The 23,094-nt window shown below is 39.8% G+C and overlaps 1 protein-coding gene across 4 annotated transcripts in view; it reads left to right on the plus strand.

Moving 5' to 3' along the window:
- Nucleotides 1–23,094, plus strand: part of pde10a (phosphodiesterase 10A) — a 188,394-nt gene that overhangs the window by 116,484 nt on the left and 48,816 nt on the right. For 3 of the 4 annotated variants that reach the window (XM_036573720.1, XM_036573722.1, XM_036573723.1), the window contains exons 3-4: nucleotides 19,495–19,523; nucleotides 21,524–21,647. In XM_036573720.1, coding sequence (XP_036429613.1) covers nucleotides 19,495–19,523; nucleotides 21,524–21,647 — 153 coding nt within the window. The remainder of the gene's footprint in view (nucleotides 1–19,494; nucleotides 19,524–21,523; nucleotides 21,648–23,094) is intronic. The other variant, XM_036573721.1, reaches the window with a different exon arrangement.

Here is a 23,094-nt window from a genome sequence, read left to right on the forward strand (position 1 = left end):
TTTTCCAATTTGCCATTTTATTTATGCTTTTGAATATGTCGCTGCTGTCAGAACAAAACCTCATATCTCTAAAATGGTAACTTCAAAGGAGAAGGAAAAACATACTTTACTTTTAATGTAATTCAATGGAACCAGACTTTTTTCCAAGTAAATGCTTATAATTCGACTGAGACGAAGTGGAAAAGTGTTCTGTGGTCTGCCGAATCAAAATTTGAAATTCTTTTTGGAAATCATGGACACTGTGTCCTCCGGGCTAAAGACTATCAGGCTTGTTATCAGCACACAGTTTAAAAGCCAGCATCCGTGATGGTATGGGGGGGGCATTAGTGCACATGGCATGGGTGACTGGCACATCTGTGAAGGCACTATTAATGCTGAATGATATAAACATATGCTGCCATTCAGACGACGTCTTTTTCAGGGAAGGCCTTGATTATTTCAGCAAGACAATGTAAAACCACATTCTGCACGTGTTACAACAGCATGGCTTAGTAGTAAAAGAGTGAGGGGGCTAAACTGACCTGCCTGCAGTCCAGATCTGTCACCCACTAAAAACTGGCACTTTATGGCACTTTATGAAACGAGAAATACAACATTTACTTTTAATGTAAGTCAATGGAACCAGACTTTTTTCCAAGTAAATTTGAGCCGTTTCTTTTGGTTGATTCTTCATGAATTTTACGCACAATATAAAGGGCAAGAGGTATTTTCAAATGATATCAAAAACCGAAAAACAACAAAAATGGAGATACGAGGTTTGGTTCCGAGAGCAGCGATATTAAACAGAAAAAACTACAAGGTTACAGAAAATACACTTTTTAAAACAAAACTTGTTGCGGCTGACAATAAACAAAAACAAGTTACGTAAAATAACCTTATTAAAATGATTTCAGTATGTAGGCTACAGATTGTGCCATAAAATCAAACGTCCTCAACGACATAGAACAGTTGGCCCTCCAATTCAAAAAGGTCTATAAATTTTTGTTATATTTGCACTTTGGCGCTGCTGTTTGCTTATTTTCTCATCATGTTGGTCTACAGATGGTGTTGAAGTGCTAGCAGGGACTTTCCTTTCTGCTTCTGCTGTTTTGCCGTATTCTGCGTATTAAATGTGATTTGTTTTCAAGTGATAGCGGAGATGATCTTGAGTAGGGCTGGGCGATAAAACGATAACGATAATTATCGCGATATAACTTTTCCTCGATAGAGCGATACGACATGTTCGATAAATGTTCGATATAATACACCATTCTCACACTTCCACGTTCAGCGAAAGCCTTGGTGGCGTTTTCTATTGCAAGGAAAGCGACACTACTCTGCTGTCGCCAGGAGTAGGGCGCACTTCCGAGTTTTTCTACATGATTAGAGAGGGAGGGGGCCACGAGTAAGATGAGTCTTTAGCAACGGCTGAAACGCCGAGTTATACATTCCCTGTTTGAGTGGAGCGGCCGGCGATCTCTCCTGTGACTGAGTGTGAGTGACGAGGTCAGTGGTGTAACTATACTGTCCTACAGCGAACTCACCTCTTTACTAACATCCTAACAACTTTAGCAGCGATAAATCACAATCCTCACAACTACAGCGCTGTTACAGAGCTCGGACGGTCATATTTAAGTATTAGTGCATTCCCAAGCAACGAAAGTGAAAGAAAGAAGTTGGTTCATGTAAATTACAGCTCTGATTTAAACGAAAGTAAACTGAGGAAGCTGTGAGGCATTGGAGAGCGGGAGAGCGCTAGGTTATCTTTCCAGGCTAGCTGTTTTTAGCAGCTGGCTAGCTTGAAGCAGCTCCGTCACTCACACAACACGGAGAACTGATGATACTGTGGATCAAACACGACACAAAAGCACCGCTTTCAGTTTAAACGTACCTAAAAGGAGGACTCTGTTTGTCTGGTGTTGATATTTTGCGGTTCACCACATAAACTACTACGATAGTATAGAGAAATCCAGTCGTCTAGCTGGTGTCTGAATACTGTGATGTCATTTGTAGCGGGGTAGCCGAGCGCTCGGCACCAGCTAAAAATAATCTGTTTTCTTTCTTAAGTTATGATTATTATAAAATAGCCGTGCTTTTCCAGCTGGTAAAAACAGCTCTCCAGACACTTTCTCCCACTCTCCCATGACAGATCTGTGAAATGTTCCACTGTTTGGTGAGTGTTTGTCGTGTTCTGACCATAAAGGATAGTTTAAAACGGCGATTAACCACCCAGGAGCAAAAATCAGCCTTCAAACATGGAATAAATAATGTTTTGACATTTATCGCGATATGTATTGATATCAAACAATATGAATTTTGTTTATCGTGATAACATTTTTGGCCATATCGCCCAGCTCTAATCTTCAGTGTCATAACTTTGCCTGATACCCGGAATGAGTGCCAATAATAATAATAAATCGTTTATCTAAAATTCCTTGAAGAAACCGTGAGAGAGTTCCACTCGGCTGACTAATCAGTTTCTTGTTTTCATTGTCAGTCAAATTGTTTGTTTAGTGTTAAACTGTGACACTTTGTTGTTTCAAAAAATAGCATCTTGCCATGTAAAATTATCTTAATTCTAGTAGATATATCCAATATTTCTTATTTTGAGATGGTTGTGCACTTACTGTAAGATTATCTAGCTTATTTCTAGACGTTTTTCACTTGTTTTAGGTAATTTTATTAAGTAAAATTATCTCACTATACTGGCAGATAATTTAGCTTGTTTAGCACATTTCTGCCGAAATAGTGAGATAATTTTACTTGATAAAATCACTTAAAACAAGTGAAAAATGTTTGGAGATAAGTCAAATAATCTTAAAAGAAGCTTACAACAGTCTCAACAGGAGAAATATTGGAAATATATTGACAAGATTCAAGATCATTTTTCTTGACAAGATACTTTTTGCAGTGTTGATGTTTGTTTGTTTTGTTTTGTTTATCAGCCCAAATTTTTAAACACATTACAGTGGCAGTTTTCATGTCTAGTAAGGACGACTTTTGAGCAACCAAAGCTATTTCTCTCTTCAAAGCATTCACACTACCTCAACTGTTTAGTTGGAAAGAAATAGACGCTCACAGGACACTAGTGATTATTTGCATATATTGCTGAATGCATGTAAAAGCCTTTTCAAAAGCTTTTACACTGGAATTCAAAAAGTGGTTGGTTTTGTTTTTTCATTTGTTCTAAATGTGGATGTTGGCTACAGCAATGTACCATTGATACAGAGCCAGAAATAATGATAACATGCAGTTTAATCAAAAATCTTGCAAAGGCCGACATTTTTGTTAAAGGTTCCCGTATATTTATACATATTATGCAGTATTACTTTCTTGTTTTCATTATCAGTCAGATTATTTGTTGAGTGTTAGATTGAGACACTTTGATGTTTGACATTAAATGTTTTGTTTTATCAGCCCCAATTTTTTCTCATTTGTTTTGCCGGACGAAATTTTAGTGCATCCCTTCTACCTACTGCTTGTGTACTCATCATGCCCAAAAGTAGTAAATAAGGTGCAGCTCCTCCAGTACGCCAGCCAGAGCTATTGTCATTATACAGCGTGATTCAGAAAGATTCATCCAATTTCAAAGCGCCATATTTTTTACAACCGTGAGGTGCCTAGGAACCAATCACATTCCAATTGAAAGAAGGGGTTGTAGAGTCTCTGACTGTCAGTGGAAGATGGCTCCCTTCAGTCTGCGAGGAGATGGAGACCCCTGAGCAGAAAGCGTTTTGCGTTCTCCACTTCAATAAGAGTGAATCCGTCATAACTGTGCATCGTGATTTTCGTGGGCAGTGAAGCTCCAACAGCTCAGAGCGTTCGTCGTTGGTTCGGCAACACTGGATGATCTCCGAAATCGCACTGAAAGAGCCGTGAGTGCAGCGACACCCGACATGCTCAATGGAGTATGGGATGAATTTGACTATGGCGTTGATGTTGTCCGTACAGCTGGAGGAGGTTCATACTGAGACCTTGTACAATTACATAATAAACTTTATGCTCATTTAAACCATTTACAGTTCACTGCATTGTTCTGTAATGATTTACAAGTGAAATAAATCATGTTGAAATCAGATCAGTCTTTTTGAATCATCCTGTATACTGCATCCCAAAACGCAACACAGTCATTAGGTAGCCCTGAGTATTTTTAATAGCCCCAGTTTCAGCCTTGTACAGATGCCTAAATGAAATGAAAAGAAAGGACTTGTCCAGCTGCTGCACTCAGTGCAATGCTGAAGCCTCATCAGATTCTCTGCTGGTCTTGAGGTGGTTCGCCTACTTTGTCTATTTAATAAAATTCACTTACTGCATAAATAACTGCGCATTGAGAAACTGTCGTTCTACCAGACGTTCTCACCTTCCTCATTTCTGCCAAGACGACAGTTGGTAAAGTGATGTGAAACTGGCCGTTGCTAACATCAAGCTGGTCACTTGGTCGAGCAGGGCAGTTCTGCAAAAGACAAATACGTGACCAGAACTTACTGACAGAAGTCAAAGAAACAGTTCAAGAAATTGAGAAATTGGAAGCAAAACATTTCAAAGAATTGCTTCCCGTTGCAGCCCAGACTGGTGTCGTAAGTCACACGATTGCCTGAGCTGGTTGTAGGGGTACAGTAAGCGCAGTCAGGGACAAGGACTCCATCCGTGCCTTAAACTGTGCGGATCATCATATGATCTTTGTTATAATCAACATTTATGTGAGTGTTTACCGAGTTGTATCATCGATACTGTGATGGTTCTTTGAATCACAATTCTATTTTTACAAATATTCATCGACATTTTAAAACTTTGCATTTATATTTATTCCTTTATTTTGAATATTTGTCCTCATTGCTGTAATTCAGTCAGCGTGGATAACACCTGTAGATTTCAGCTGCTATGAAAGACCAGTAAATCTTATAAAGCTTCTTCTGTGGCGTATACAGAGAATGTAAGTGTCTGTTTACATTTAAAACGTAGGTTAACAGTGAATTGGAGGTGCCGCACATTCCCGGTCATGCAGTGTAACCTGCTGTGTAGCTCCGGTATTCAGTTGTATTTGAAATTATGTCAGTGTCCCAAATGGTTAAACTACAGTAAAAGACAGAAATACAGTAGCGTCATGATGATGTCACTAGCACGTATCGCACGAAGCAGCTCCAGCACTGAGCCATGGGTTCTTCCATGGGTATTTCACTCTTCAGGGTTATATGACTTAGCAGAATGTTTGGTTGTTGTATTGCATTTGTAGCTGCTGGGCTTGTATGGTTGCAAAGTTCCCGCTTTAAGTGATTTTTAGTCTGTTATCAAAAAATTTCCCTGTGGAGAAATGAATAGCGATTTCAAATGAATGCAACCAGCAGATGGCGTAGTGGCGGTCTACACTTTGCCTTCCCAACTTGTACAGCTTGTAATTTGCTGCACATTCACAGAGGCACACGTGGCTAGTAGAGTGTTAACAATCATGAACAAATGGACTATGTGCAAAATTAAGAGTCCTGCCTCTCTAGTTGCTGCAGTTATGTTAGTCAAACTTTGAGGCTTTGTTTACACAGCAGGTAAAAGTGGCCCAATTCCGATTTGAGACGCTTTCATATGTGGGACTGAAATCCGATACGTGTCCAATCTGCGGCAATGCGACTCCGTCTGAACAGCCAGATCGGAATTCATGCGACTTTTACGTCAGTCCAACTCGACATTCGTCACAATTTCGCACTGCTGAGACTCAAACATTTAGGCTGATGTTTCTGTACAAAAAAGTAGAAGAGACTCATCCAAAAACTTCTGTTTTCAAAGAGATTTTGAAAGAAATGACTGAACGCGGCCGGAGGAGAACGAGGCTGCAGCGTCAAGAACAAGTCTGAAAGCAAAGTTTAAAGAATCCGAGGACGCGAACCAAAGAAGTGACCGCGGCCGAATGATGTGCATTTTTTACGGCGAGCTCAAACACATTCTGGGTGATGAGCCCAGCTGTCAGTCAGTGAAGCATCATGATGGCTCCTGTGATGCTGGTGAAGATGAAGCTGAACCCTCCAGGAGCGACTGGCGTTCGTTGGAAGTCGTGATTGTTTACCTCTGGGTAGGTGCACCATGTGAAGCATTGTTCTTTAGCGCATATGGGTCAGTTTAGGAGCTGATCTGTTCAGACTGATGTTTCATACAGATCACATTTAAAAGATATTGTGAACAGCCAAACAAACAAATCGAATTTGGTGAGAAAATCAGATTTGGGCCACTTTTACCTGCTGTGTGAACACAGCCTAAGTGTGGGCCAAGTGGTAGTATCAGTAACACTTGTACATATGAACTGAAAACTTACTAAAAACAAACAAAATAAGCAAAACAAAACAAAACGTAGGATTACATTAGAAAAAGTGTATAATTTAGTGAAATAAACCAGCTTTACAAGATGTTTAGTGCAGACATACATCTTTGAGAACTGAGTGTGGATGTAGGCCTTGATAATATATGAATAAATAGACCTTGATCAAACCAGGGAAATTGTTTACCCACTGGACATTAAAGTGGCAGATTTTCATGTCTAATGAGGAGATTTGAGTGACCAAAGTTATTTCTCTCTTCAAAATGCTCACACCACCTCAACTGTTTGGTTGGAAAGAAGTAGACACTCACAGGACACTAGTGATTTTTTTGCATATATTGCTGAATGAAATATAAGAGTCTTAAAAGCTTTTACACTGGAATTCAAAAAGTGGTTCGTTTTTGTTTTTTCATTTATTTTAAATGTGGGTGTTGGCTGTGGTGAGTTACTATTTATATAGGGCCAGAAATTCTGATAGCATGCATCAAAAATCTTGCACAGACAGACATTTTTGATTGTTAGTGTTCCCTTATATAACGCACAATAATATAATAACATATAATGCACAAATTGCGTATGGATCATTCTACTGAACTGGTTGCAATCATATTTCAGACTTTTAACTGACTTGGACTGCTTTGAGTGACGCTGTAGCTGAATGATGTTAATTTTATCAAAACAAGTGATTGAACTTTCCATTTTCTCACTAACAAAACAATCATAACACTACAGAAACTTTCAGAACTCAAAAACACTAGCAGACACAGATTTGAACAGTCGTGCACACATAAAATCATATTTTTTATTGAAACACAAAAAAAGTACCTGCAGAGTAACTGCAGGGAATGTGTGTTTTGGTAGTGACCGTTCTTAGTGTCACACGCTGATTTTCAGACTTTCGGACACATTTACTTCAAAACAGTGGAATCTAACTGATCCCCCTGTGGCCATGAGGGACAGGGATGCAGTCTCACTTCCTGCTCTGAAATGCAGGAGTGTGGCTAAAAATTTCCCTAGAGAAATCCCCTAAAATACAGACTAAAACTCTTTGTGTTTTGGGAGTGACATAAAAACACAGAGCAACATTTTTTAAATAAAATTTAATTAAAAAATTAAACTCAAATCTACAACTTTTAAATGAAATTTTAAAAAAGTCTTAAAAAAGATAAATATTAGAAATCGAGGGGTTAGTTTAGTATTATTAGTACTTGTACTAGGTCTGAACATATACTTTTAGTTTATTTTTTGTCGGAGCGCAGGTTGAACTAATTTAGTCTAATAATCCATAACGTCTGTGTGGCAATTAAGAGTTGGAAAGCTGATTTTTTTTTTCTGGAAGTCAGAAACTTCATCATGACTGTAGCATATATATGCTTGATGTGAAAGTCCCACCAAGTTGTAGCTGAATGGTCTCAAATTCTCAAATGTAAATTGTGTGTGTGTGTGTGTGTGTGTGTGTGTGTGTGTGTATATAAATTGTGAGTAGTCATGTTTTGGATCTTGTGACTGTCTTTACCCTCAAAGCACACATTCCCAACACATTGGCTCCCTCAGATTCTGTAATCTCCAAGACTGAAGTATAACAGTCAGTTTTTGGGCTATAAAGTTTTAACTTATTGAGTCTGTGTTTCCACGTGTGTCTCCGTCTGTGTGCCTGCAGTGCATAAAATATTAATTACAATTCATGTTCTCAATAAATTGCTAGTGATTAGTAGGTCATTTGTAAAATGATGCACTTTTTAAAGTAAAAAAGTCATGATTTAAACTATAAAAATACATGCAAAGTAAAATTGTCTGCATTATTGTTGACTACAAAAATGGCATTCATTAAGAGTTAAAATTTATGAATATATATGATAATGCAATTTTTTTATTTTCTTACCACCTTGTTTCTTAATGTACACACTGTACAGGATTGTTTATTAGACAGATGTGAAATATAAACTGGACACAGTGACAATTCAGAAAACATTTTTTTTTTTTATGAACTGCACAGTTTAAACATCTCGAACAGTCTACGTTAGCGCAGACATGTCCTGTGAGTTTGCAGTCACCACATCAGAATCCTTGTACTTGTCCAGAATTTTTGTACTGGACAGTGATAAGTTCAAGCTTGTTCATGACAGACTGATATTGTGTTTTATACATAAACTCTGCGCCAGGATAACACACTTGGCACAAATACCATATATTTACTATATAATCGAATAAGCCGTCCAGAAGGAGTTAACCATTTAAAAAAACATTTTTCAGGGCAGAGTATATTTAAATTATTAAATTTAAAGTTTTTTCATTTTTAATGCTTGAGGTCAGGTCAAATTCAGCTACTGTGGGGAAGCATGTCCCTTTTTGTAGAAAGTGTCCTGATTTGCCAGCCAGTCAAACTCCACTACAACAGAGAAAATTGTCCCAGTTCATGGCCCAGTCAAACTTCATTAAAGCAGTCAAAAGTGTCCTGATTTGTCAGCCGGTCAAGCTTCACTGTTGCAGAGAAAAATGTCCTGGTTTTCCGCTCCTCTCAAAGTATGATATCGCAGAGAAAAGTGTCCCGGTTCATAGTCCAGTCAAACTCTGCTACTGTCAATAAAAATGTCCCTATTTGTGACCCGGTCTAACTCTGATACAGTGGAAAATTGTCTTGGTTCATGACCCAGTCCAACTCCACTAGCGCTGTGAAAAGTGTCCTGGTTTGTGGCCCAGTCAAACTCTGATACCACAGAGTAAAGTGTCCTGGTACATGGCCCAGTCAAACTCCACTACCATGGTGAAATGTGTCCTGGTATGCGGCCCAGAGACAAGCGTCCTGGTTCGTGGCTCAGTCAAACACTACTACTGTGGAAGAAAATGTCCCTGTTTGTGCCCAGTCAAACTCTGAAAAGTTTCCGGGTGTGCGGCCCAGTCAAACTCCACTACCGCGGTGAAAAGTGTTCTGAAAGACGCCTGAACACACAAACGTGTGTTTTGCCATTTTTAGATTGTTTAAAAAATATATACAAAATATATATTCCTTTCTAGTTCCAAATAACTTTCTAGCTCTTGTTCCAAAGAATTTTGGAGTGAGTGTATGTGTGTGTGTGTGTGTGTGTGTGTGTGTGTGTGTGCGCGCGCGCATGCACACGTGTAGTTTGGCCGTGACTAATGAGCACCCCCAGGTCCTGCTGACGTCAGTGCCCCCCGTGTGAGGTAATTGATAAATCCCAAACCCACCGTCTCCAGAGGAGCAGCACACCTGGCCCATGGTCTGTCTGTCTCTCTCTCTCTCTCTCTCTCTCTCTCTCTCTCTCTCTCTCTCTCTCTCCCTCTCCCTGTATTTCTCTTTTCTGTGTCTGTTTTTCTCCCTTGCTCTCTTTCTTGTCTCCGTCTCACTCTCTCCTCTCACTGTCTCTGTCTTTCTTTCTTTCTTTCTGATTTCACTCTTTCCTTCTTACTCACACACACACATGCACACTCAGTGAATCATGACCCTGTCACCGTCCATTTGTGGTTCCATGGCCCTGATCACGTCAACAAAAAAAAAGAAATAAAAAAAAGAAAAAAAAACAAAAACTGAAGATCAACCAAACTTTTTGTCTTTTTTGTCTCGGTGGTCCAAAGTTTTATTGTTCAGTGTTTACGTGGATTGAGGAACGAAAAGACAAAACAGCATATGATTTAGAGGGCAGGCAGGTTTCAGATCATAAATGTATTTTATAGCATGTTACTAAAATACTTCAAAATATACATTTAAAAGGAAATTTAAAAATATATGAAGTTATATATAGTTTAGATAAAAAAACCTCTCAACAAAAGTTTCCTCAGTAACTTTGCTTGATGGAGAAAGTAGCATTTAGAGCCTGATTGGCTGAGAGGCGTGTCAATCATTATTATGCAAATGGTTAATTTAAGTCATGTCTTAAAGTGGAGCCCGTGGCCGAGGTAAGAGAGACCTTGATAGGACTGTGGTATAAGAAGGTTCTTCAGGATGTCACAGCATTCTGACAGCAGTTTTAAACGCCTACTTTACATACACTTAGGTTTATACTTGCGTCCCTTCCTTCCATAACTAACACCTTAATGCTGAATGCAGGCTCTTCTATTTTTTTTAGTTAGTTTAGTGTTTTTAAGAAGGCTTTTCACATTGGACATGATTCTTTGGTTCCTATGCGGCCCATTGACTGTAGAGAGTTACCTGTGATGACAAGCTGCTGCTCCTCTGCTCTCTTAGCGAACCTGGTGTGTGTCATTAATTGCAGCTCCACTGAACTGAAGTGATTTAATTGAACTCACCTGGGGAGGAATTAGACCAGCATTAAGAACGTGTTTAGGACACAGTCGTAACTGGAGAACGACACCGACGTAACGACTGTAGACTGTTTACTGACTCTGCACAGGGTTATATACAAGTTATGTGTGACAGGTGAGGGGGATGAGTTCACAAGGTGGGCCAAATGCAGGGAGAAAAGAGCATGGAAGAAAGAAAAAGCAAGGAAAAACATGAAAAGGAACATAAAACAGGAAAATAAAAAAGAAAAAGCAGTGGAGACAAAAAGAAAAGAGCAGCAAAGAGCAAAACAAGAGCAAGGAAGGAGGAAATAATGAAAAAGAGCAGGGAGGAAAGAAAGAAAAAAGCATAGAAGAAAATAGGTTAAAGGGGAATTTCACAGTTTTTTCACCATTTTTGCCTAGTTTAGTCCTTGAGATGTGAACGAAAAAATGAAAGTTTCATTTACTGACTCAGATTTCTTCACAGTGGTGGTGATAGGAACCAGGGGTTGTGATGTCTGCAAAGGAAATATAGCCATTTGCTGTTGAAAACCACCAGTGAACCTAAACGTGTCTTCTGAGTGTTTACATGTACTGTTGATGAAGGTAAAATAGTCATAAATCTGAAAGAAAAAATTCTTTGCAGACTATTTTGCTGAACAACGCCCTGCATGTAACACTCTAGCACTCTGTGTTAACAAAAATACCCCAAAACTATCATAAAACAGTGCCTCAGGCGTCAGACAGTGTATTCATAACCATCTCATGTATTCATCTTCTGTGGGGAGCTTTAGAGGCATTCAGATACTTCAGATGTCTGGTTCCTATCACCACTACTGTGAGCAGGAAAGATATTGTTAGTCATGCAAAAACTTTTTTGCATAATCTCAAGTTACCCTTTACAGTGTGTGTCCAGTTCATTTCCGGGGCTGGGGTTCCAAGTTGCAGGGGACAAGGTCGTCTGGGATTCTCTGCTCTCCCAGCTGCTACCGCGACCCAATCTGGATTAAGTGGTTAATGATGATGAATAAATGAATGAAATTTCATGATGAACCAACAGAAACTGTCCAAAATTCCATCAACTTTCACTACAAGTTAAAAATGTTTTTCTTTCTCCTGTAACGTCCCATGTTGAGGTTTAGTTCCAGCAGTGACAATATACAGAATAAAAGTAAAGAGTAGCATAGGTAAAAAGGAAGAAAAGGGCAGAGAGAAAAGAAAGAAAGGAAAGATCAAGAAAGAGGGAGAAGAGAAAAGTAGGAGAAGAAGCAAAGCGAGCCACAAACAAAGAAAGAAGTAATGAGGAAAGAGGAAACTGTAGTGAGTGATGGAGAAAGAAAAATAAACATGGAAAACATGCCCCCCCCTCCAGGGGTTTGAGTGGCCTGTTAGAGATCAGTGGTCAGCAATGGAGATCAGAGGTCATTGTGGACCTGCAGTGCGCAGGCCGGTTCAGATTTTACTGAACAGTGATCAAACCCAGTTTTAAATCAGCAGTTTTAACCCTCCTGAGGGCAGAACCTAAAAATACAAGAAGCACAGAGATAAAGCACTCATGAGCTCAGAGCCTCAGCAGGCCGCAGTAATAGAGCACGCAGACCGACCCTGATTGACTTTCTCAGGACTGATTTCAGGGTAGAGAGGAAAACGGATTACTTAGTATCTAACTAATGACACAGGTCAGCACAATGAGACTTGTTGACGGGGGTCTGTAAACCAATACATGATTTTTCATAATTCTGCTCTCCAGATTTCAGCAGAGTTGAGCATTTATTCTCATCACATCATCGTTTCCTCACAATCAATGAAAGGAAAAAGCTCACTGTGCACCGGCTGTTTCCCGATATCAGAGCATATAACGAATGTAATAAATACTTTGAAAACATCAGATAATATTACACAATGCTGAACAACATTTATAAAAAGGGCGTAAAAGGGCACTGATTTTTTTTTTTTCCTTCAAAATTTCTGTGTTCAGTAAGATGTAAACAAAGTCATTCAGAGTGGTTTGGTGTGAAATGGTGCGCTTACTTTACAGTGGTGTTGACAGGAACCAGGGGTCATGATGTCTACCTCACAAATATAGCCATTTTATTTACCATCCAAAACCACCAGTGAACCTACGCGTCTTCAGTGTGAGATTTAAATGGGAAAATTGTAGTAAATCTGACAAAATATGTTTTTTGGGGGGATTGTTTTGCCTTACAGCACCTTGCATGTACCTCTCCACTGGGAATGGATTAAAAGCTTAGACCCCTTGTGTCAAACACAAGGCCCGCAGGCCAAGTCAGGCCCGTGACACGGTGCTTTTAGGCTGGCAAAATTATTTTAATTTTCCATGAATATTGGCCTATTTCACCATGAGCTGCACTACAGTTCCCAGCATGCACTGCAATGTAATGTGTGCTCCCCCTCCCCAACAACCGTTTATGGGACAGCACCACAAAAACAAAACAAATAAAAGATGTCAAAAAATGTTATTTTAAATTATTTTTTATTTTCAAGACTACTTTAGACTACAATGCCTATTTTTTGCCGTTGTAGTTTTGACATATTTTGAACAAATAAAGGCCAGTTAGGGTCGTCATGGCAAAATGTTAAGTGAAAATAAAATGAAAACACAACTGGCCCACAGATTTGTTGAGATTTTTAAATATGGTTGGTTTAAATATGGTCTAGTGGTTGAGTTTGACACCCCTGGCTTAGACCAAAACTTCATCTCAGAACTCTCATGAAACACTGTCTCAAACATCAGCCAGTGTTTTCACAACTATTTCATGTAGTAACTGTCTGTGAGGGAGCTTTTAGAGCTGGACGTCTGGTTCCTATCACCACCACTGTGAACTATTCTGACTCTAAGTTCCTCTAGAACAGAGCGTTTCACACCAAACACTCTGAATCACTAATCTTAATGATTTAATTCTGCAAAAACCTAGAAAAATCACTGGATTCCCCTTCAAAAACGAAAGTTCCGTAACGGTGATTAACTTGGACGTTTGGTTTTGGTATCACGTTTTTACATTATGAGGTTCTTTTAATGGTTCTTCACATTCGTACTCATCCTTAGCAGGAAATGGCTCATCATAAAACCATCCACTGAAAAGTTCTTAAAGGGACCGAAAGTCCCAGAAGCCCTAGAAATCTTAGACTTGTGTTCTTAAGGGTTCAGTCTGGAGAGCGTGTTTCTTCTCTGATTGTTTGTGGGAATCCCAGGTGAGGCCCTCTCTCTGTAGCCTGTAGTGAAACGCTCACCACGTTTCTGGCTTACTTTCCCGCAGAGCTGGACACAGACGCGCTCGCACAGACAGAACGGTAGCGTCCTCCGTCTGACCACTTCCCAGCTCCCACCACCTAACCGTGACGGGGTGGACGAGAGAGCGAGAGAGGGAAAGAGAGAGAGAGACAGAGGGTATTGGGTGGTGCTTTAGGCCTGGAAGGCAGCTGATGCTGTTTATCATCTGTGTTTGGATGGCGGCCATGGCTGCACAAAGATGGGCTTGTGTGGTGGAATCTTTTAGCAGGAGGAGATAAAGCAGCTCCAGCTTTACCTGCAAGAGCGGAGGGCAGCGGGGCGTGTGGCACATACCCGCCTGGCACCAGAGGACAGGGGCGCTGCACCTAAAACTACCGTCATGCAAACGTTTGAGCACAGTTTACTTGTTTTATTGATTTTCTGAGTGAAAATGGGTTAAAGGGGAATTTCACAGAGTTTCAACATTTTTGCTCAGTTCAGTCATTGAGATGTGAACACAAATATTCAGAGTCGTTTCATGTGAAATTTACTGACTCAGATTTCTTCGCAGTGGTGGTGATAGGAACCAGGGGTCGTCAAGTCTACAAAGCACATGTAGACATTTTATTTACTATCACAAACCACCAGTGAACCTACATGAGTCTTCTGAGTGTTTATATGTAATGTTGATGATAAAATAGTGATAAATCTGGAAAAAAGGTTCATTGGGGACTATTTTGCTTCACAACGCCCTGCATGTAACACTCTGCCACTCTGTGTTTAAAAAATAGCCCAGACCTTCTCAAAACGATCATAAAACAATGTCTCGGGCATTAGACAGTGTATTCATAACCATTTTATGTATTAATCTTCTGTGAGGGAGCTTTTAGAGGTGGACGTCTGGTTCCTATCACCACCACTGTGAACAGTTCTGACTCTAAGTTTCTCTAGAACGGAGTGTTTCACACCAAACCACTCTGAATGACTTTGTTTACATCATTACTGTTAAATTCTGTGTGAATTTAGGAAAATTGGTCGAATTCCACTTCAGCACATCCTCTACGAGGAACTTTTTGTGCAAATTTTAGTGCAAAAAAAATATGAAAGTGCATAATAGTGAAATAGCATAATATTTGCCAGGCCACATTTTGTGTTTTTATGTATTTTATGTTCTCTGTAGAGGATGTGTTAACTTATTTTCACTATGAAAATTAATAAAACATATCATTTGACTGGGACACCCAAACTTTTGCATATGACTGTACATAAGATTTCCCCTTCCTCTGTTACACAAGTGTAGTTGGTTAACCAACATATGTTTGGCGTCTGTTGTCTCCTTTTTCAGTTTTGCCCTGGAGCTACGAGGCTAATGTAGCTAACGGGTCCAGGAAGCTCACAGCCGCTAGGTTAGCATCATGGAACTGCATACATAAATCACACGCTTGACTCACTGCTTCACTTTTTTATGTACTTTCTGTCCTTGTGTGATATACTGTTCTGTGAAAATGGACCAAAATGTGTTGCATATCTGAAAACAGTAGCAGCGGTCATCATTTTTGTGTTCGTTTGTCCATTTTTATAGATAATAGTATGTTAGCTACATTAGCCATGTGGTGGTTAAAACTAGACTAAGTTGACCAGATTTCTGAAATGCAAAAATGGGGACATTTTCAGTTTGACGGTCAGTATATCGTTAAAATATCCAATGTTTTTATCTATGAAATAAAAAGTGGGGGACAGTTCCAGTTTCATGTATTTTGGTCATGGTAACTGCTGTACTGTAATAAACTGTGGTGAAGGCTGACTGATGAAATTGGATACTAAGTAAGTAGCTTTGTAAACTGTGTCATAAAATCATACTGTAGCTACCATGGTGAGTGAAGCGATGGTAAACTATGGAAAAACAACAACCTGTGGCTACAGAAAAAACAGACCCGTGGCTACAAAAACAGACCCGTGGCTACAGAAAAAAGAACCGTGGCTACAAAAACAGACCCGTGGCTACAGAAAACAGACCTGTGGCTACAGACAACAGACCTGTGGCTACAGAAACAGACCCGTGGCTACAGAAACAGACCCGTGGCTACAGAAAACAGACCCGTGGCTACAGAAAACAGACCCGTGGCTACAAAAACAGACCTGTGGCTACAGAAAAAAAGACCGTGGCTACAAAAACAGACCTGTGGCTACAGAAAAAAGACCTGTGGCTACAAAAACAGACCCGTGGCTACAGAAAACAGACCTGTGGCTACAGACAACAGACCTGTGGCTACAGACAACAGACCCGTGGCTACAGAAAACAGACCCGTGGCTACAGAAAACAGACCCATGGCTACAGAAAACAGGCCTGTGGCTACAAAAACAGACCTGTGGCTACAGAAAACAGACCCGTGGCTACAGAAAACAGACCTGTGGCTACAAAAACAGACCCGTGGCTACAGAAAAAAGACCTGTGGCTACAAAAACAGACCTGTGGCTACAGAAAAACAGACCCGTGGCTACAGAAAAAAGACCCGTGGCTACATCCCAATAGTCAGATTCTAAACAAACCCCTGGACAGCTCCAGTTCTAGAGAGACAGAAGCTATCAACATGTGCCTTATGTCATATATGGACGGCTGTAAAAGTGGCGCAGTTTAAAAAATGATGCACTATTTGTAGATCACATGGTAGCTACATTCAGGCAGATCGTGTGCCTGTACAAATAAGCACGTTTATCACCTGGTAGTACGACTCAAGTCCCGTAACCCCACCCCTGCTTTTAATCCCTGGGTTACCTCGTGTTTTGAGAAGATGTCTGTGGTGATGATGTGGACTCACGTGACACTTGCTAGCTTCTGGTCGAGTTTTACACAGCATTATTCTGTAAAACTAGGTGAGCAAGTGGCAGAAGTGGTCAGTAGTTAGCAGCAGCCCCCTCTGTTGGCCAAAATGAGCACAAAGTGAGCCGTCTGCCTGTCTGCTCTGCTGCTGGTCTTTATTGGGACTTTCCGGTGTGTTTTTAATGCACAGTTAAAAACGGGGACATTTCCAGGGACAGTTTCAGCCAGGCACAGACTTCCATAAACGGGGACTGTCCCTGGAAAACAGGGACGTCTGGTCACCCTAAACTAGACCCCTAACACATCTACATTTGATTTTTCCACTGGACTACCATTTAAACGCTGACGTTGTGGAGATTCCCGTCCGGGCCTGGCCTGCACACGACTGCGTCTGTATCCATCCACAGATCGATCAGCAGCTTGTTGAGTATTGGGTGTATTTAGCTGAGCTGACACAAGGAGTTTGAAAGTCTCTCTTCCTCTCTGTCTCGCTCTCTATGTATTTATCTCTCTATCTTTCTCTCCTTTCTGCAGGGCAGTGTTGACACCATGCGCATGTATGTCCCTGTCTTATATCATCGTGGACTATCACATGACCCTCTGTGGCAGAGAGAGAGAGAGAGAGAGAGAGAGAGAGAGAGAGAGAAGGTCTAAACAGTCAGGCTGGGTCAGGCCAGCTGTATTACATTTTCATTCAGATGAACAAGTCCAGGTTTCCCAGCACCCTCAGTGACGGCGTCAGCGCAGACGCGTTTCTAAAGGCGAGCATCGTTCACATCTGTGTTAATTAGCTGATGTCGTTACCCTCCTGTGATGACAGAGAGGGTTTTCTCCTCTTCGTGCAACACCATGGGATCCTTTACCCACCCTGACGTGAAGAGCCGGTGGGCTTCTGTGCTTTTAAATGCTTTGAGAGACTCTCCAGATTAGGGAGAGGGGCTGAGTATGAGATAAATATAAATGTCAGGAAAACACAAATTTGGTAGCTTTCCGACAGTTTAAGTGGGATCAGGAGTTCAGGGGGAAACTATATAAGGATCACAGCCTTTATCGATTTTGTTGAGGTCACGCTTTTCCTCTTCCAAAGTAGGTGAGTAATTTTAGCCGTCTTTCACCTCTAGTTACATTTGTGTGGAGCAGCGAAGCCAGAAATTCGGTCTTAAACATAGCGGCCACGCTTAAAAATCACGAGACTGAAACCCTAGGATACAGGCCACACCTGAGCCAAATATGTTTCACATAAAATATTTAATTTTTTCAAATATTTTATGGTCAAAATGTATCAGACATCAGTTTAGAAGCTAAAATAACAGTTTAGTGAAAATGTGATTTCCATAGTTTTCCTCTTTGGACTACCTTAAGTGTAGCTGATCTGCCAGGATCTGTTTTTTTGCGTAGCCAAACCATTAAAAAGGACAGACAAAGCTCATGTTTCAAGATGGCTGCTACTACTGCTCTTAGCTGTGCAACATTTATATATTTGCAGAACTGTGTGACGCCTCTCAGCCAATCTCAGTCGTCTCTAAAAGTTCCTCAAAGAAAGAACAGCTTGGGCAGAACTCATCAAAACAAACTTGCAGTGAAAGCGGCGGTGGCAGTTAATTAATTAGACTAAGCAAATGGTGGAAAATGGTGTTAGGAATGTATGATGCCTGACACTCGTGACCCTGAGTGATGTCCATTCAGTGAGCTACTGTTAGTTTACTGGTCAGTTTAAAGCCAGTAACCAGAGTTTGCACCCATGTGACCCAGCCGTCATTCCGTCCTGTATTGTTCTATCGTTCTTTATTCCATCCGAGGGCTTTCCTGAAAAACGATGTCATTGTTTTCTGGGATTTAGCTCTTATTTTCCGGTTCCAGGCGTGCAGATTGCTGTGGCGGTCATCCTGGTCCTGCTTGTGTTCTGAATCACCAGCTCAGCAGAAAAGCCATCCACAGCAGGGTGACCGCCGCTTGGTCCTTCTTTTTCTTTTCCTTTTTCTTTCCTTTCCTGCTCTGACTCTGGTCAGGCAGAGGTGGGCCCTCGTTCAGACGCTAAGGCTTTGACCCATAGCGTTCATGGCTTGTCAGTTAGTTAAAATCTGTTAAAATTGGTGATCTTGAAGAAATGTACCAATTAGTTTTTACAGATTTTTTATACGATGATTGTTTGAAATGTTTATATGAAGTGTTTTCTTACTCTGTATAGGATTCTATTGTATTGTCTGTAGTACATAGTAAATATGTTTCCTTTAAGTACTGTCCCAGTAAAAATTGTCCCAGTAAAGTGAAGTAAATACTATCTCACAAAAACTCACAAACTCACAAAAAGACAAAATACATTGTTTTTCTGCTTTAGCGGTCAGCACAAAGCGTCCCACTTTCCTGAGTTCATCGTGTAGAAGCTTGTATATACATGTTTAAACCTTTTTTTTACATAAATGAATCTGTTGTTAATGTATACAGAAATACATTATATACAGTCATTTGCAAAAGTTTGTGCACCCCCCGTCAAATGACGTTTTTCTTTTTAAATTTTTTCAATGTGTTAAACTCAAACAGATAGAAACTGAGTACTAAAATTTGCAGGAAAATGCCGTCTAGCCTGTTAATTTATTTTTACGTAGAAAATCAACAAAACGTGTAGTTTGACCGAGGATGTTCAAACTTTTGCGTATGACTGTATTGAAAGTGAATTCCTTTTACTGTCAGCTTTTTCAGACTGAGCATGTCTGAATTCAGGATAATGGTTAATGTTACATTAGGCTTATAATAATTCAGCCAACAAGTGATGAATCATGAGAAAAAAAAATTGCCAAATCAATTGCCTGGACACTAAACGTGAAAGGGTTAAATGTCTAAGTCTGATACGGTTTGTAGCATGTATAAAGCATCTGTTTGACCAAAGGGTTTTCTTTCTGTTTTGTCCCCACACAGATGACCCCTCAACTAAAGAAGTCAGCAGGGTAAGTGAGGCATCGTTTTTGAACGGCGTTTTTGCTGTATGTCTGTGTTCTCATTAGCTTGGTGTTGTGGAAGGTCACTCAGGGCCCATGTATGAGGACACTGAGCTTACTGTAATGTGCCATGTGAGGTGCTGGTGCTCTGGTAGAGCTCCTGTTTATGAGGCCAGTGTGGCTCTTGTCCTCATTACCCAAACACATCCCCAAAAGCTTTGGACACAAGGACAGTGGACGGGATAGAGAGAGCAAGAGAGGACGAGTTAGGCATAGAAGAAATGGGGATACAGTTGTATGCACAAGTTTGGGCACCCCTGGTCAAGTTATGTCTTTGTTGATTTTCTAAGTATAAATTGTTTTGCTGAATTTAACAGATTGGAAAAAAAGAAACATAAAATATGGCCTGTGCAAAAGATATGGCACATTTTGTATTTTCCATTTTTTTTTTGTTTGTTTGTTTGTTTGTTTTTTTTTAATAATATTAAATCAACATTCAATTCAGGAAATAACATTGATTAAAAGTAAAGAAGTTTATTTTGGAGAGAACATTCTGACACACCAGCAACATTATATTTATATATATATATATATATTTATATATATATATATATATATATATATACCCATTAGGTGCTTCACCACAAAGAGCTTGTTGAGGTTTAAGGCTTAAAAGGCTGGACAAATTCTGACTATACTAGACAAGTTCTAACCCTCCATTTTAAACAATTCACGTTTTATTAGGAATGCATGATGATATCAGTATTGGCAAACTGCTTTAAAAAATTGGCATCAGACAGATTTGGATTTGACTGATATTTCAAACCGTTGTTTGATGTTGTCTCGTATGCCAACGTTTTAACACTCAGTCTAATGACATCTTTGGTTGATTTTCTAAGTGAAAATAACATCCTCAGCAGAGAACACACTTGAATAAGGCTTTTTTTTGGAAATGAATAATAATAAAATGTGCCATAACTCTTGCCCAAGCTACATTTTATTTTTTCAGTTCCTAATATGTTTAAATTCAGCAAATAAACAGTAATTGTGTATTAAAATGTGCAGTAGAGGAAGTGCTAACTTACTTTCACTTTGAAAATCAACATAAACGTCATTTGACCAGGGGCCCAATATTTTGCATATGACTGTATATGAAGGCAGACAGGCAGACAGACAGGCAGACAGACAGACGACAGACAGACAGACACTTTATTGATCCTGAAGGACAGTTAGCAGCCAGTAGCAGTCATACAACACAGGACAGTTATAATACAGTAATAAAGGTGATACAATATGAAAAGAAGAATATATACAAAAAGCAGGCATATATACAAATTACAGGCATATATACAAAAATTGCATATGCATTCAAGATCTATCCTGATATAAAAAGGCAGGGCAGTAATGAATGTACAAGGCGGTGCAGGTAACAGCATATAATGACAATACTGAGTAAATATATGTATACATTGGTACTGAATATGGAGAGAAAATGTCTGAATATACAGAGAAAATAACTGATATTGGCACTGGGATCAAATTTTCATACTGATACATCTTTTTTAAATTTGATGTATTTGAGTTTTGTTAAATGTTGACACTTTAGATTTCACTCAAGTATATTTTTACTTCATACTTCCACTTTTAACTGAGTAAGATTTTAACACAGTACTCATCCTTTCCACCACAGTACTTTCTCGTCTGCTAACATGCAGTTTTGCTGCAGCGAGTTCTAATCTCACAGTGCAGTTAACTAAGAGATATGTTTAAGTGCATTTCTAAATTGTCCCAAAAGCTAATAATAAACCATAAATAACGAGGCTGTGGTTTAGTGGTGACCGTAAGCAACTGAACGTGAAGCGGAGCTGTTTATCTGTTTTTGGAGCGTGTTTCCGTGTCATGTGGCAGGTGCGTGTGGACGTGGACCGGGCGCCACATTTCAGCAGTACCTGTCGTTTGTGTGTCTGTGTGGGACGGCTAGTTGCATGGTGTGTGTCTCTTGTGTCCAGCAGTACCAGGACACTAACATGCAGGGCGTGGTTTATGAGCTCAACAGCTACATGGAGCAGCGGCTGGACACGGGCGGCGACAACAAACTCCTGCTGTACGAGTTGTGCAACATCATCAAAACAGGTCAGACCCTCTTTGCATCATGCAGACATGTACTGCTTTAAGTCCCATCACTAAGTTTGCAGCTTATCCAGTATCACTGTAGTTCCAACCCACTGAGGATGGACTGCTGCCTGTATGGCACTAAACCACACGTGCTAGGCAACGTCGACGGTCGAATAGCTGCCCCCCTGAAGAATATACACTGCAAAAAATGGTGTCTTATCAAGTGAAATTATCTCAAATCTACCCAACAAATCTAATATTTCTCCAGTTGAGGTTATTGTAAGCTTAATTTAAGATTGTTTAGCTTATTTCTAGACATTTTTACTGGTTTTAATAATTTTATCAAGTAAAATTATCTCACTGTATTGGCAGATAATTTTGCTTGTTATAAGAAATGTGCTTAAAACCAGCAAAATAATCTGCCAGTATAGTGAGATAATTTTACCTGATTAAATTACCTAAAACAAGTAAACCATTTCTAGAAATATGATAATCTTATAATAAGTGCAACAACCATCCCAAAATGGGAAATATTAGATATATTGAGTGTGTTTACATGCACTTAATAATCCAATAACTGCAGAAAATCAGATTTTGTCAGTAATCCACCTTTACATGCACATGAGTAATCAGATAATGGGGAAACTCTGGGTCTACATGAGTCAGACAGTAATCAGATTTTTGCTTTGCAACCGACCAATAAACTCACAGAAGAAGACGCGACGTAAACTTAATTTAAAACTCAAACTTCATACCATGGCTTTTTTTAGAACATCGCACCACTTTACCTGAAAATATGAACATACATCATCTAAACGATGAAGAATATTTAAATCCTTTATTTCCTCTCCAGAAATGTTTTGCTGCCATCTCACGACATCCACCGTCTGTTCTCGCGCATGCGCAGACTGAGAAATCTGAAAGAAATCAGAGTACGAGTTTACATGCACTGAGAAATCTGATTACTGAGCTGAAATCCAGCCTCTTTATTAGATTCCTTAATCGGATTTCTAGATCGGAGTATGGTGTTTACATGACTATTTAAATAATCAGATAACTGCAGAAATCCGATTATGATTGGATTATTGAGTGCATGTAAACACACTCATTGACTAGCTTTAAGGTCATTTCACTTGACAAGAGACCGTTTTTTGCAGTGCGTATGGCACTGCCCCACGAAGGTTTCAGCAGCCCTGGATTTTCAAAACTTTAGTAGTGTTGGACCAGTACTGGCTCTTCCAGTGCTGTGCAAGTTTCAGAGACTACTCTGCATAAAATTTCCAGTTAAAATAACAATTAAGTACAAGTCAATCATTTTTCAGGAGATATAAGATAATCTACCTGCAGAAAGAAGAGCAAAGTCAACAGAAAATAAGTTTACAAAACAGATGCCAAGAAAATGGGACTCCTAACAAAACTGCCCCCATCAGATAAACAGCACTAAAAGCTTTCATCTCTGAGAGAG

Source organism: Colossoma macropomum, unplaced genomic scaffold (assembly GCF_904425465.1).
Source record: "Colossoma macropomum unplaced genomic scaffold, Colossoma_macropomum, whole genome shotgun sequence".
Classification (NCBI taxonomy): domain Eukaryota; kingdom Metazoa; phylum Chordata; class Actinopteri; order Characiformes; family Serrasalmidae; genus Colossoma; species Colossoma macropomum.